At 44.7% G+C, this 14,786-nt stretch overlaps 1 protein-coding gene across 7 annotated transcripts in view; it reads left to right on the top strand.

The window, feature by feature from the left end:
* Positions 1-14,786, top strand: part of ARNT (aryl hydrocarbon receptor nuclear translocator) — a 30,470-nt gene that overhangs the window by 2,185 nt on the left and 13,499 nt on the right. For 4 of the 7 annotated variants that reach the window (XM_067313538.1, XM_067313536.1, XM_067313534.1 and 1 more), the window contains exons 2-5: positions 7,011-7,122; positions 8,421-8,465; positions 9,512-9,556; positions 12,389-12,433. In XM_067313538.1, the coding sequence (XP_067169639.1) occupies positions 7,011-7,122; positions 8,421-8,465; positions 9,512-9,556; positions 12,389-12,433 (247 nt within the window). The remainder of the gene's footprint in view (positions 1-7,010; positions 7,123-8,420; positions 8,466-9,511; positions 9,557-12,388; positions 12,434-14,786) is intronic. The other 3 variants (XM_067313541.1, XM_067313540.1, XM_067313537.1) reach the window with 1 other exon arrangement.

Below are 14,786 nucleotides of genomic sequence, written 5' to 3'. Positions count from 1 at the left end.
CCTGCAGAAAAATACACTTCTGGCTAAGAATAATATCCCATTGAAAGAGTGATATTATTCCAAGTAGTAAAAACTTAGTCATATGTGTTTCTGGTGCCGTAGACTTAATCAGGAAGTTCATTTCTCCTCCTGCCAGAGTACTGTTAGTTCAAGGTTTTGCAGTTTGGCGGACAAAGGATGCGCAGCAAAATGTAAAGCAAAAAATTGCCGTTGCTTGTGGTAAAAATGGAAAAATGTGTATTATGAACCAGCTCTGTAAGAATTCAGTGAATGAAGAAAGGAAGATACTCATTGCTTTAAACTGTTACTGTATTATAAAATGTTTATGTAACTGAAGTCTTCTGAGCTGCATGATATTTTACATAATAGTAAAGTTTTAAACAAATTCACAAGGAAAAGAGAAAGAACTTGACATCTGTGTTTAATATTTATAACTACAGGCAGACTTACTGACCACTGTTAGCTTAGTCCTTTTAAACAGAGGAAAAAAAGTACAGTCTGAGTAAGCACTATATACACAGAGATTATTAGTAAAATAAATTATTTGTGGAAAATGCTCTCTAAAAGCTGAGTCCTCTTTTCCTTACTATTGAAAAATGGAGCGCAGAGCTCAAGAGAACACTGAGTAAGGCCCCAAAATACGCTACGAATATCCTCGCAGCTTGAGCAAGCCGTGGGGAAAGATGGTGAAACCAGCCACAAAGATAAGTTGGAACTTCTTTTAAGTGCTCAAACCGCAGCTTGTGTTCGGTGTCGCGCCATCCTGGGGCTTCTCTCCTTCCTCTAAATGCTACCCAGGAAAAGCAGTTCACCTCAGAAGCCTGCGAGAGAGGTGGATAAAGCACTTCTCCATTTTTCAGATAAAACAACTTTGTTGAAAAAATAAATCTGCAAAAACTTTCTGTTCCCTCATCTTCCCCAGGGCGAGGTGAGCCACTTTGCAGTTCACGATTCATTAACCAGAAAAGACTTAAATTGTGGAGAATGCTAGGTTTAGAGCTTTCAGTTGTGTCTAAGCAAGCCTTATGTTGTTAAAATCTCCTGGTTAGGAGTGAAAAGAGAACAGCATCCTATAAGTAAGGGGTAATATGAGGAGGAATTAAAATAGGCTTGCTCTAATTAGTTTACGGGTTTTAATATTAACTTGGATTGTTAGAACACTTTGGATTGGGCAGGATAAATGCATGATTTATCAGCTTTACCTAAAGCATCTTATGATTTTTTTTTCAGAATGAAAGCTGTATTCTTTTCTATGTTTTTGGAGTTAATTTCTGTAATGCTTCTCAGGAAGGGTTCCCATGGGGATGAAAGCACTGAACTGGCATTGCATGGGAAATTCAAACAGAGGGGGGTAAGAAACCTACTCAAAAATAAATCTGTTTAACATACCTGAGATGCAGAAGCTGAGCCAGTTTGTAAATATGAAGCCATGTGCGTTGTTAAGACTGAAACCTTACAGTTGTGAGCGAAAAGCAAGTTTTCATTAATGAGGCATGCAGTTTTATTTTAGCAGCTGTTATCTGTTCACAAACTTCTTCTTTGCCTTTTTGGGGAGCTAACTAATGATTGACTTTAAACATTCTTGTTTGCGAAAATACGCTAATTGATACAGAGCTGGGTAAACACCCCTATGCAATTTGGATTACAAATCCTCCGCAGCAGGAGCTACCGTTTTTCTGTGCTTTGTACAGTGCCTGGTCGCAGTGGACTAAGCGGTACAGTGACAATGCATTGAAGAGCTGTGGCAGGCCAATCTCATAAATCACAGCTCTGAATATCTTCTATGACTTTATTTCTGAAGTTGTTCCCTGCCGAGATGCCAGTAGTTGCGACAGAGTCCTTCCCAGGAGAGTTGGGGTGGAAGTCTGGCTTTGGAGATTACATTCCCTTAGCTGTCTTCCAGCCTATTCTATTCTGGGCCGAATTGTTGGCTGAATTGTGGTTGTGCTTGCACATTTCTATTCAGTTACAACCGAGGATCCCTAATTTCGCTGCCTGCTTCTGCTTATCTCTTCTGGCCTTAATTAGCTATAACACATGTTAAAAGCAAGCGGGGATTGATTTGGGAAAGGCCTGGAACAGCACCCAAACGGGAACGTTGCTTGTTTCTGCGGTGACCCTGTAAAACACACCCTGCTCTCTGAGAAAGGTTGACTGTGACTCTTGGTGGCATCTCTGATTATTTTTTTTTTTTTTGTAGAAACCGCTTTTAAAAAGAAAAGGAATGTTTGTCTTGTTGTTCACTCTTAAGATTGGCTGCTACAAAGGAATGTACTCATTGCCTCTGGTTGCGCCAGAGTATTTGAATGATGTGTCTCTTGCCATTTTGGATATACTCGCATCCTTCCCTTTATGCTTGGACCCAGTGGTTTTCAAGGGCAGTTGTGGAAGGACTTCTGTGCAGTGGCAGCTTTTCTTATGATAGATGTCTGGGCCACTGAATTTACTGTGACTGTGTGTACTTTAGACAAAAACAAGACCGAAAAATCTGCTGTCATGTGCAGAGCTCTCAGAGCTTGCGTTAATAGGTTGAGGGTGTTGGTTCCGTTAACTCCACATTGATTTCATTATATAATTGTTATTCAGCCTGTGTTTGCATTTGGGGATGGGGGGGGAAATCTGGGGGAAAACTTGAGCTCAGTGTTTGCTTAATGCTTTGAAAGGAGGTTTTGCATTCATGTGAGTGCTCTAGAAATTCTGGAGAATGAAAAAGCTAGAACTTTCCCTCTCCCATCCTCCCCATGCCCTCCCTGTTCTGGGGATGAGGATGTAGTGGAGAATGGGTTGTGGGAAGGAGTACGTAACTCTCCCTTAGCTTGCAGGACGAAATATTATCCTTTATGTTACCAAATCTCAAAATATTCCATGTTCTTCTGCTTGTGAAAGGGCATGTTGTACCCGGAGAGACAAATGTTCCTACTGAGTAGGAAGCTGAAGCATGAGGTAAAGTCGTTTCACCGTGTGATGCTGCTGCGAGATGCTGCGACTTGCAGTAGGTTCCTTAGAAATACCAAAGGCTCAGATGAGACCTTTTAGAAACAGAGATGCCCCCCCAAGCCTATTTAAAAGTTCATTTGCACAGGAACAGCGCAGTGTCACTTCTTTCCCCTGCCCTAAACCGGAAATTCCTCTGTCCTTAATAAAATGATTATCTGCAATGTTCCAGAAATGTTATTTCTGTTGAAACCGTGGTATTTACATGCATACGTTGAAAAACTACAGGCTCCTTGGAAAGCTGCCTAGACAAAAGAAAAAACCCTTCTGACCTGGTTTCGTGGCACTCGGGGCCACCTTCCGCTAAACAAAGACCTTTGATATCAGCCCTCTCTGCACCTCGGGATTTCACTTAGCAATAAGTGAAAGGTAGCACGGCGGAAGTCGGCCTTGGTCTGTGCCTCGGAGGTGCCCAAGCTATCCGAAATGGAGCAGGGAGACACAGGGAATGTCATCGGTCCCAGCATGGGGAATGGGGTGTGTAAGGAAGGCCAGGCTCCAGTTATTTCGAATCCATCCCATCAGCTAACTTGAGTTCATCGTAGAGGGATCAGTTTCTTGCCGAGACCTTAAATATCCAGGAGCTGAAAACCACTAATCTCAATGGCCTTGTGGCTTTTAAAAGTCTTTGTTTCCATACCTGGTTCTTTGTTCTCGATGTTTTGGAAACTTTTCGAAGAACTCCTTGTATCTTGTTACTGTAGTTAGTGGTGAAACCTGGTGTGCTTGCGCTGTTGTTTGGGACTGTCTCTTGGCCCCTTGAACTGCTAAGCACCGACCTGGATGTTTAATGCATATTTTAGTCACCCCTGGGAAATACTATGGCCTGGCAAGGAAGATGCTTTTTCAGTAAAGCCAGCTGCTTGGAGAGAAGCAAACCAGGCAGTAATACAGTATGGCAACATTACTGTGGTAAAAGTTTTTGAGTGTGTTTTTTTTGTTTTTTTGTTGTTGTTGCTTTGGAAGAAATAGCACAAGTTTTGGAGCGCTTTTACTGGAAACTAGAAGTGTTACCACGAGCCAGCTGCTGTGGTCCAGCCGCACCGCAGAGGCGGCTGTACTGTTGCATGGCTCTGCGCTCAGGTGCAAGCGAACCAGCATCCAACTCTGTAAGTACTGCTTAAGTTAAGCTGCTTTTGGACTGAAATCTGACTTCAGTAACTGCATTTTGCAGTTACTTGCTAAAGCTGGATCTAAGATGCTGAAAATGGTCTTTATTTATTTTTTTTTCCTTTCCCCATGTGAGGAATGCAAAGGCCTCGTTTGATGAGGTGAGAAGTAAAATTGGGCACTGTGGTGTAGATGCTTGTTCTAGTATAGCTCTCCTTTACTTGCCTAGCGATATCACAGTGATCTCGGCTCAACTAAGATTTGACTGCGCGGGAGTCTGTGCCCCTATTTGTTGCCGTATCTGTTAGACCTGACTTAAATTCTTTGCTTCGTCCTACTATTTCTGGCAGCAGTTCGTATGTAAGCAGCTCTCGGTGTTGGTGTACCGCTTTGCTGCGGTTTGGGAACCTCAGCAATAGGCTTTTGCCTCTCTCTCTCTCTCTTTCTCTTCCCCCCCCCCCCCCCCCCCAAACTTTGATAAAGCAGAAGTGGTTTTTCTACCTTCAAGGCACTCTGCAGAGCTCAGTTTACAGAGACTGTGGTGGAGATGCTCTGGCTGGAGCAATTCTTTTGATTGCAGTCTAGCAGCTGGTTATCAGTAAACTTCAAAAAACCACAGCCATTAAAATGAGTCTAGGGATGACTTATTTCAGAAACATGGAAAACGCCTTTTAACCTGCGTTCAAAGCTCTGCCTGGTGCTGATCAAAATAAGTTTACGTAAAGGAATGTTTAACGCAGCTCTTGTGGCAGTCTGCTACGACACGATTTCAGTTTAAGTCATGCTGAGCAAGCTATAAACAACTTTACGGAGCCTGTTATGTGCGCTCCTAAACAACTGGGAGTGGAAAAGAGCCCTACTTGAGAAGCGGAGAAGTAAAGCTTGGTGCCTGCTACCAAACGCCGCTTTCAAACCTAGCGTTTTGGCTCGTGAGGAACTGAGCAATCTCTGCTCGCGTTGGCTTTGGTCACAGCTGGGGGTTGCTGGTGAAGTGTATGGGAGAGGAAGGGGGGCTCTCGTACTGCTTGAATATGGGCACGGTTTCGGAGCCCAGCCTGCCCACACAGCCAAGGAAGTGGTTCAGTGTGTGCGATTACGTAGAGGGCCGAGGCTCTTAGCTTTCGTTGTGGAAAAAACCCATAATGTGTAACAGGCTCGGGCCTGTAATCTGGCTTGTGAGGGCAGTGCCTTGAAATTCTCCGCTTAGGCGCTCCTTGCTTTCCCATGCACTAGGAGGGGGGCATGTTCACATCTTTAAGGAGATGTTTTTCCCCCCCTGCTCAGATCTTCTGTCTGAGTGAAACCTCTCATAGAAGTTATGCCACAAAATTAAGTGGTGTGATCTCGAAAGGCTCACCAGTTCCTTGCTCCCTGCAAGTATACCCCCCTATTTCTCCTCTTAAAAAAAAACATTGATTGAGTTTCCTGCTGCTTATGCAACTTTTTTTCCATTTGAAACAAAAGCTTTTTAGCCGCAAGTGAGCGCTAACTTTGTTAGCAGAGTGAAACATCGCAAAAAGATGCAAGTCGTAACCGCCCCTTTGAAACATTTGATGTAGAAAAACAAAAAACCCTGTGGCACGCAAGTGTATGAGGTCCTGATGTTGTCGCTGGGAAGGTAGGCACCAGGTGGGCTTTGTCCCTTGAGATTGTCACGGTGATTAAATGCTTTCCTCTGTGCCCTGTTCTTGTGAACTGCCTCCTCCTCCTCTTAGAAGAAACGTAAAGGTAGTAGAGGGCTTGATATGACTGTTTTTCTGTTGCCTTCTCGAATCTTTTTCCCCATCTTCTCCTTGCTCCCATCCAGGTCCCCACCCCCCTAATCTTTATACCAGGAAGGCGTTTCTGATATTAATGGTAGCAAGAATCTGCTGCTTTTTTCAAGAACTTAATTGTCCCTTGTGGTTTTGGGGAACAAAAGGAAATGGTGTTTCTCAGATTTGTTCTGCTCCCAAAAGTCAGGGTTACTAGCGATAAGACCAGGTGCAGCCCTGTAAAGGACTCTAGGTGTATCTGTGGTAGTTGTTTGGATCAGCACGCTTTTGGCGAGAGTCTCCCGGTCATCCCCACCTCCAGTGCTCACGTTGTGGAGTGGTCTTGCAGCTTGTGGGCTGGATCTTTTTGGCTGAAACTGAACTGGAAGATGTTCTCCAAACACTACTAGGCATTCGGATCATGGGATGAGACTAGAGCTGGTTTAAGGAGACCTCCCAAAGCCCACTGGGTGAGCATCAGCTCCTCAACGCTGGCTTCAAAGTGGATCTTTCGAGATAAAAAGACCTGTGGAGCTTAAAACAGATATAGTGTCATTTAGGGCTACAACTGCCGTTCTTCTGCTTTGGGTGTGTGGCTGTTCTGGAAGTACGTAGGCGGAGACTGCCAGTCATGGTGCCCACAGATCAGTACTGCCAAAGGATAGGAATGACTGTCTGAAAGGTCATGGGGCCTTGCAAGCATCTTGGTTAAATCTTTGTGCCTCAAAGGTTGGAAAATGCACCCTCTTCTAAAAGCGGTGTTAATGTTAGGCAAACTCGCAACTGTTCCCCTCCCCTTCTGCATACTCATTCCGCTAGCATATGAGGGTTGGTTCAGCCCCTATCCGTGATCACCTCAAGCTCCTCCTCTGCTTAAAAAGGAGACCACGTCTTTTAGTTTAACGATCTAAGCTCTTGAGCTTATGAAAACAGCATGCGCTCAAAGCTTGAAATGGACCCCTGGTGCAGGCTCTGGAGAGACACTAGATGAAAGGACTGGAAACACTCCGTGCACAAAATCTATCCGCTGCAGACGCTGAAATGCCATCGCTTTTAATGGGAGCTATATGTTGAGAACGCTATACCATCTGAGCTCGAGGGGGATTTGACGTAATACTGGTTTGTTTATTATTTCTTCCCCCTCCTGTTTAGAAATGGCATCAGATGTTTCCTCCCTGGGTGCAGCCGTCGGCTCTGGGAATCCTGGAGCGGGTACGCAAGCTGGAGGAGCCATCGTTCAGAGAACCAGCAAGAGGCGCCCTGGGTGAGTGTGTGTTTTGTGGGGTTTTTGTTTGTTCGTTTTGTGCGTGAGTGTGAGAGAAGTGTGTTTTTTGACGAAGCATTGCTTGTTTGGAAGAGTGGTCAGCCTTCTGATGAGGAAAGCCGGCTACTTCCAAGCGAAAAACAGTTGCCTGGTTCCTACAGGAACACCGTATTCAGTCCTTCTACTTTGCAGTGGTATCTTTTATGCCAATCACATCCCGTAGAGCCAGAGTTCTGTATTACATATAAAGAGAAGGGATAAAAAGTTGAGTTGCAACACAGAGGAGAAAGGGGGTGTTCACCAAGGACTGGGAATGAAACGGGAGTCGATAAAGCAGAGAGACAAACCAGTTGCTGCAAGAGATGCAGAGGAACAGAGAATGTGGATGTTGGGGCCTTAAACTTTTGCAACTGCCCTTTCTCTGGGAGAGGGTGGGGGAAGCAACAATGTGCTTGTGGTAGGATTTTTTTTGTTTGCTAAAAATGCTTTTGTAAATTAAAAGGATATTTACTGGCTTCTCTTAAATTCCTGCCACAAGCAATTTCCTCTTATTTTCAAGCTAACTAAAATCTCCCTCCCTCCCTCCCGGATTGCTCAGGTTTGCCTTCCTTGCCCCCATTTGCTGATGCTCCCACTGCCCTGCAGCTCCTCCCACGCTGTCTGCTACTTGTTCCTCGCACTTCATTTACAAACGCGCATGCTGCTGTGCTGCTTCTACACGCCAGTTTTCCATGCTGAAAGGAAGTGTTGTGGAAAACCTTTCCTCTGTCCTCCCACATACGCTCAAGTTAGAGAATGTTTTCTGTCCCTGTTACTGCAAACACAGTGACGTTGTCTGCTGTTGAACTAAGGGCGCTAGCTGTGCAGGTCACCGGACTGAACTTTAACTTTTAAAGTGTTTTGCCCTTTTTTTTTTATGCAACTTATCCAAATTTTTGAATTACACATGCTCCATCTGGAGGCTGTTGATCTGTCCTTTGAGCAGTGAGGAGCAGTCATGGCAGCCAGTTCGACTTTAGATCACTGCTATGAGACCCAGAGCATTTGGAACAGGAGGTTACAATGCGATGGGTGCTCAAAGTGGGCCATCTCTATTTTGAACAGTCTCCTTGCTCCCTTTCCGATAAACATCTAAAGGAAGCCACTACTAAACTTCCTGGGTTGTTTCACGTTACCGCTTGGGATAACTTAAATCTTCCTTTCAAGAATTCTCTGCGTCCCTGCAAGACAGATGGAAAAGCAGCCTGTAAAAGAGAAACTGCCTGGTTAATTATTATCTTTTTGCTTATATTTTTCAGGCTTGATTTTGATGATGATGGAGAAGGGAACAGTAAATTCCTCAGGTGAGGGAGAACTTTGTATCCAGAAGGTCCTGTTGTGTGGTCCAGCTGTGCAATCCCCGCGAGCAGGAGTTTGCTACTGATATAGCCTTTCCTCTCCAGCAGCGCGGAGCAAAGGGGGAGGCAATGCTCTGCTTCCTTAAACTCTTCCCTTTGTCCTAGTCAGCAGTATTTCTCCATCTTTGCAGCTGATGCCAGAGCAAAGCTGCTGTGCGTGTGGGCTCCCTGGGTCCCGAGAAGGTGTTGGGGCCGAGGTGGGGGGGATTCTGTTACCGCTTTGGTTGCAGTCCCTACCTCAAGTCTCCCAGCGCCAGCCCCAGAGCAAGATGAGGTCAGCGGAGGAAGTGAGCCTGCGAGCCCCGGACCGAAGGGTTGAAGTGGTGTTGCAGAACTCGGTGGTGAGGCTACTGTGTGCGATACCGGCATCGCAAAAGATTAAATATGCCCTTAACTCACACTTGTTCGGAGGCTGGTCCAAGCTGTTTTACGGAGAACTCCTTATCCCTGAGGCTGTGAACATCTTCTCTCATAACCCATATGGAATGCAGAAGAGTTGGAAGATCTCTCATAATTAATCTGTAGTCTCACTACATGAGTTAGGATTAGACCATTCTAATGATAGTGGAGATCCATATGTCACGGTCTTTTAAAGAAGATTGTCGAATGACTTTGAGATGAGCATGATCCTGCTGAACGTGGGATTTACCTACTGAGAGCCTTTGGATGAGGCTGTTGATTTGGGCTAACTGTATTTTCAAAGCACAATTTAACCTATTGCTTTGTGTGTGACTGTTCTTAAATTGCCAAGAGAGATGGGGCTTTCCTTGATACGACTGTCACATGGAAAAATGTCATCAAGATACTAAACTAATTAAATTGTAGCCTTTTACCTAGACAAATGAAGAGTATGGTCCTGGACTGCCTATGCACAGCAGAGTTTCTCTTTAGCACCAGGCTTTTTGTGACTTATTAACCTTACTGTTCTCCCAGGATCTTTGGAAAAGGAGCAAGTGTAAACAGTTTAAGAGCTTTTCTTCCTCTCTCCCTAGGTGTGATGATGACCAGATGCCAAATGATAAAGAGAGATTTGCCAGGTAAGAATCTGCTGTACTGTAGTTTTTGAAGCCTGTGGTGCCAAACCCCATTTATGTAAGAGAGATCCTGCAGCGTGCAGGAAAAGAGTTGTCACTCTTCTAACTAGCAGTCAGGTTTTCTCTCTTTTGAAGGAAGGTGCAACTTGCACCAAAGGATCCAGACACTTCCCTTGATTTGTTTGGACAGGTTCATATGTGTATTAAGAAATTATCTTCCTCTTTTTCAATGCTTCTCTTTCAGCTGTTGCCTTGGACTCTCATTCTCTTCTTCCACTCAAGAAACTTGCAGAAAAACAAGTTTCATGCTTAGTTCAAGTGGTACTTGAACAGGGTTTCCTGGCAAATGTGCTTACCTGTGTGTGGCTTGTGTGCTTTGTGGGGAAACTGAGCAGAAGCTTTCTCTAAATGGGGGATTTCCTAGAGACCAGAGCGTACGGTAGCATTATAGGTAATTTTTTGACTCTGATCATCTGCTTCTGGTTGTCAGAGTAGCTCTGTACCATCTAGAACCAGGACTGAGCTCATGGTGTTTCTTCAGCTTTCTGAAACCCATGGAAGTTGATTTAAGCATTTCATGGGTTTATTTTGTGTTGCTGTGTAATGTTCTTGCCATACTGAGTTGTTTTTGTACATGTTCTGAATGCTGTAAATTCCAGTCTGTCCCCTCAGTGCAAAAGCCCATCACGTTATGTCTTGCTAAGAGGAAAAGTGAGCAAATATAGAAGAGTGGCAAAGACGCCGCACTTAGTGGCTTGTCTTACGGAAGGGGTCTGATTCCAGAACTTCCTGAAACTGGAGTTAAAATACAAGTGATTGAGGACACTGGGGTAAGGACTGCCCAGTGTGTTGCATCAAGGAGTTTGAGGGTCAGTAGGACAGATTAAGTCACAGGGTGAGCCAGGAATGATGATGTGTGGAGGGGCCTTTTCTTGCGATTTCTTGGACGTCCTGGACTGAAACAAGCGGTCTAGAAATGAGAGCTTAGCAAAATGCTCGTTCTGTAACGTTTCAGCCAGAGCTATATACACCTGTGTCAGTCTTCAATGCAGAGAGGGGAAAAACTGCAAAGCCAAAATCTTTAGATCACCATCAGGCCGTTCATCTGCCGGAGGGCTAGTAGGGACTTCTCTGCCGCTGTTCTCCAGTTAAGCGTTTTGACTTGATCAAGCAAATTAGCAACGTGTTTGCCAGCTCATATCAAATAACTTTGTTCCCTAGTGCAAGACATGAGCTCTGGGAACTTAAGGCATATCAGATCCTGATAATATAGTTAAGTGCTGGGAGAACACAAGATACCGAGAAAGCACGTGCGGTAGGTGAGCGCTGCAGTGCTGGTTCAGCACTCCAGTGGGTGTACAGCTCCATGGCCCTTAAAGTTTGATCTCACCAGCTACCTTTGCAATGCCATGGCTGGGGTGGGATCTGGGCTCCCTCTGACCCTTTGTGGCACCAGCTGATTCCCTCAGGCCTTCCTTATTGCGGCGCGCGTATTTTAGCGATATGCTTTTGATCACCCTTGTTAATGCACACAAGGTAGGCTGGGGGGAAAAAAAAAAAAAAGAAACCAGCTGAATCACAAACTCCCCAAGTTGCCTCTGTCCCCAGTATTTGGGGCATCAGCAGTACCCGTGAACTTTAGCACTGAGATTAGGTTTTGCGATTACTTGGGTGGCTGTCTCCAAGGGCAGTCGCAGGAGGTGGGGAACAGTAATAAGTAATCAGTGTTAGTGTGGTGACACCCTGAATGCAGCTGTAGGAATAAGTGCGCACACGTGTGTGATGCTGGCACAGCTCCCTTTGCATCCGTGCCGCTCGACCTGCCCGTAGCTCGCAGATCTGTGTTTTCTAGGGCTGCTCATATCACTCATGCTCCTGGCAGCTTTCTAGCAGCCCTTATTTTCCAGTCCATTCCTCCCTCCTTGGATGACGTGAAGTAAAACAGACCATGAAAGTGAGCATCAGGTTTTTAGTATGGTATTAAAACCTGTTTGAAGTGGAAGGGTATCACAGCTGACTAATGCTGGAAACATGTACTGTACTCTGTAAATCCGCAGTATGTGTTTTAGGTGCCCAGCCTTTGAGAGTGATGGTGGGAGATTGCATGCCTGCCTCAATGAGGACGTGGGGTACCGTCACCTTCACTGGCTGTAGCTCTTGGAGGATTATCCGTTATCCAAGGCAGCCAAGCTTCAAGGAGGAGAACGTATTAGCCTTTGTAAAGCAAGGTTTGCAAACCCCTCTTCCCTGAAAACTGAAAGCACGTACAGGTTCATAGGGGTGTCTGTGTGCCTTTTTGTAGAATATGTACATAACCTCTCTGCGTGCTATTTGTCATGTAGCCATCTCGACTGTGTTGTCCTAAGCGGTGTTTATGTAGTAGTGTTACAAAAATGTGTGCTGCTAGCTGTGAATCTTACACTATTTGAGGATTTGGGGGTTTTTAATATACTTTTTTTGATCTGTTAACACTATCAAACAGGCTGTTTTTTCTTTAAAGAAAGAGTAGCTTAATGTGACTGAGGCTCTATTCCTAGTTCTGCCATTAACCTTCTATTCTTGCACAGAATAATCTGCACCTCGGTTATCCTATATGTAAAACAAAGCCACCCCTTGCCTACTTTACAGCCTTGATAAGCACCTTAATACTTTGAAACTATGTAGATCGGTACCAGTTTAATGGGTAATGTTGGAAACTAATGACTGCTTTGTTTTATGGAATTGCTTCTCTGCAAAACAGACATGTCTGTAGGCTGGGTTTCCTAGTACATCTTCCCATTTTTCATTTCTTTAAACTTTTTCCATTTTAGCTTAGATCGCTGATTTTATTTTTAGGTCTGATGATGAACAGAGTTCAGCGGATAAGGAGAGACTTGCCAGGTAGGAGACTGGAGATTTCAAGCATGGACAAGCAGAGTATTTCCTTTCCTTAATGTTTCTCTAGGCATCCCTTCTCTTTTTTTTTTTTTTTTTTTCCCCCCCTTCCTCCCCTCATCTGCTGCAGTAGAGAACTTAAAACTGAACAGACTTCTGGAAATTGCTGTGTAATTGGAACTGGGAGGGGAAAGGCGTTTAGTCCCCTTGTGATTTTCCCCAAAGACATTCTCGCAAAGGGATTTGTTGAAGACTGCAGGGTAGAACATGGTTTGGCCATTGCTTTCACCGAGTACTGAAGCTTTGCTAACCTGTGCTAAGTACATTCTCTCGTCTTGGTCAACATCCCGAATGCCCTGTTCTTGCCTTGGTAAGGTTTTGTCACGAGAATCCTGTCATACTATAAAAAATGGACGTAAAGCCTGTATTAGTTCAGATTTTTCTACCTCTTAATTCCATGATCGCTTAAAAACTTTCTAGGGAGGAAGATGTCTTACCCAATATAGCAATTTAGGCTTAGTGAAAACAGGTTCTTTTCTTAATTTCCTGTTTGCGGTTCCTTAGGGACCTGTGGCTCGCACGGAGATGATCAGAGCAGTCATCTTGAATACTATACCATTAATACAGGCCAAAGGCTCGTTCGAACAGTGAAATGTACCCCGCGAACGCGCACACACAGCGGCAGGTGGTTGAGATAGTGTGTTGTCAGGACTGCAGCTCTCTAGCAGAAAAACACCAGCGCTAAGTGTGCCCTTTCCCATTTTCAAACTGCAAAATAAAAAGGGCTTAAATAGCCATCAAGGTTTCTGCTGCTTGCGACCCACAGCTCATTACTGGGTTAGTAATTTGTGAAGAATGGCTTGTTTTGTGGCTTGCCGTCTTGCAAACTTACCCTGTGACTTCTTTGGACAATACAGCTTTCTGTTCTGCCCTAGATTCTTTCTTAAGCAACCGGCAGGACTAAAAAGACTGTCTTGGGTGCTGAGACTGCCCCAATTCTGGCCAGTTTATTGCCTGCTGGCTGGTATAAAAACAAACAAAAAAAAAACCCCAAAGCATAGCCTTTCCGAACTGCAGTATTGCATAGCTTAAATATTTGAGCAGATAAGGAAACCCTAGAGGTGGGGCCTGTGAATACAGTAAACAGCAGTGCTTTTCGAGAGTTTATCCTCCAATGAAGTAGTGACCCTTTCCATCTGTCCCCGGTAGACTGTTGTTGCTATCATGCAAAAGCCTGTTGTAAAGACTGTTTGGCAATGAGGCAAGTATAGTGTCTGGTGGTTTCCCATTAGCCTTTCTAGTGAGGGTAGCTTAATTCTCGCGCTGGGGCATGTGAGTTTGGAAGAACTGAATTAAAGGCGAGTGTGGTATTGAAGCGCTACTTTGTCTGAATATCAGTTTCTTGCAGTGAGGAGCAAGGTCATTTAATGTCCGCACACACCTGGTAGTGATAAATGTTCCATTTCTTCTATTTATCCTGTTTAGTTCACTTGCCTGTGTTCCTTCCCACACTTCCATCTCTCGTTTCATTTCCTACTGTGTGCTTCTTTGCATCTGATACATCCTTTTGTATAGGAAACCTGGCTTTTAAGTCCTGTTTTGAAAAAATCTATCTTAGTAACCCAATTAAACTATACATGCCGGATAAAAAGAACCAAGTATAAACAGGTTATGTTCTGATCTCCCGAGAGGTTGATGGGAAATGTGTCTTGTGAGCAGACTTACATAAGGCTTGTGAAGAGTCTTTAAGGACGGTGAAATCAGCAGCACTCATCGTAATACCTCTCTGGAGATCTCTGCACACCGCCCGGGCATTTGCTTGACAGACGGTACTGTCCACATTGACCTTGACCTGTGCAGAAATCAGGTGTATATCTGCTCTAAAGCTTTTCCCTCCTGCTGTGATGCAGTGAAAGGCTTTCAGTGTAACAGAGAAATATCTTCATAAAGTCTCTGCAAGGTGAGGCTTGCCTGTTTGTAATTTAGGCATCTAAATCGTAACTGTAATCCTGGTCTCCTAGCATAATTGTATAGAGACCCATAGGTGCATGCAGTGGGGGGGATTTGTTTCATCCTCAGGTAAGCAGTGGGTGGGATGAGACCTCATAGTCTGTCTGCACCTCCAGCGAGTGCCAGTGGTGCCTGGCTGTTGAAAAATAAATTTCAGCAGTAAAGTGAGGTGAATCCAACCTTGAGAGTGGAGCCCACGGTGAGAGAAGAAACCCTTTGCCTTGTCACAGTGTTGTGGAACTGATGGGGAAGCTTCTTTCTCTGTTAAAGTAGCTTAGCCTAGCTCATTGCCTTCACGAGATACCAGGGAACCAATGTAACTTAAAGCAAGGCTCTCTTGTCCGCGGCA

Source organism: Apteryx mantelli, chromosome 31 (genome assembly GCF_036417845.1).
Source record: "Apteryx mantelli isolate bAptMan1 chromosome 31, bAptMan1.hap1, whole genome shotgun sequence".
Taxonomy (NCBI): Eukaryota; Metazoa; Chordata; class Aves; order Apterygiformes; family Apterygidae; genus Apteryx; species Apteryx mantelli.
Note: the sequence above shows the minus strand (reverse complement) of the source record. Positions and strands in the feature narration are given on the sequence as shown.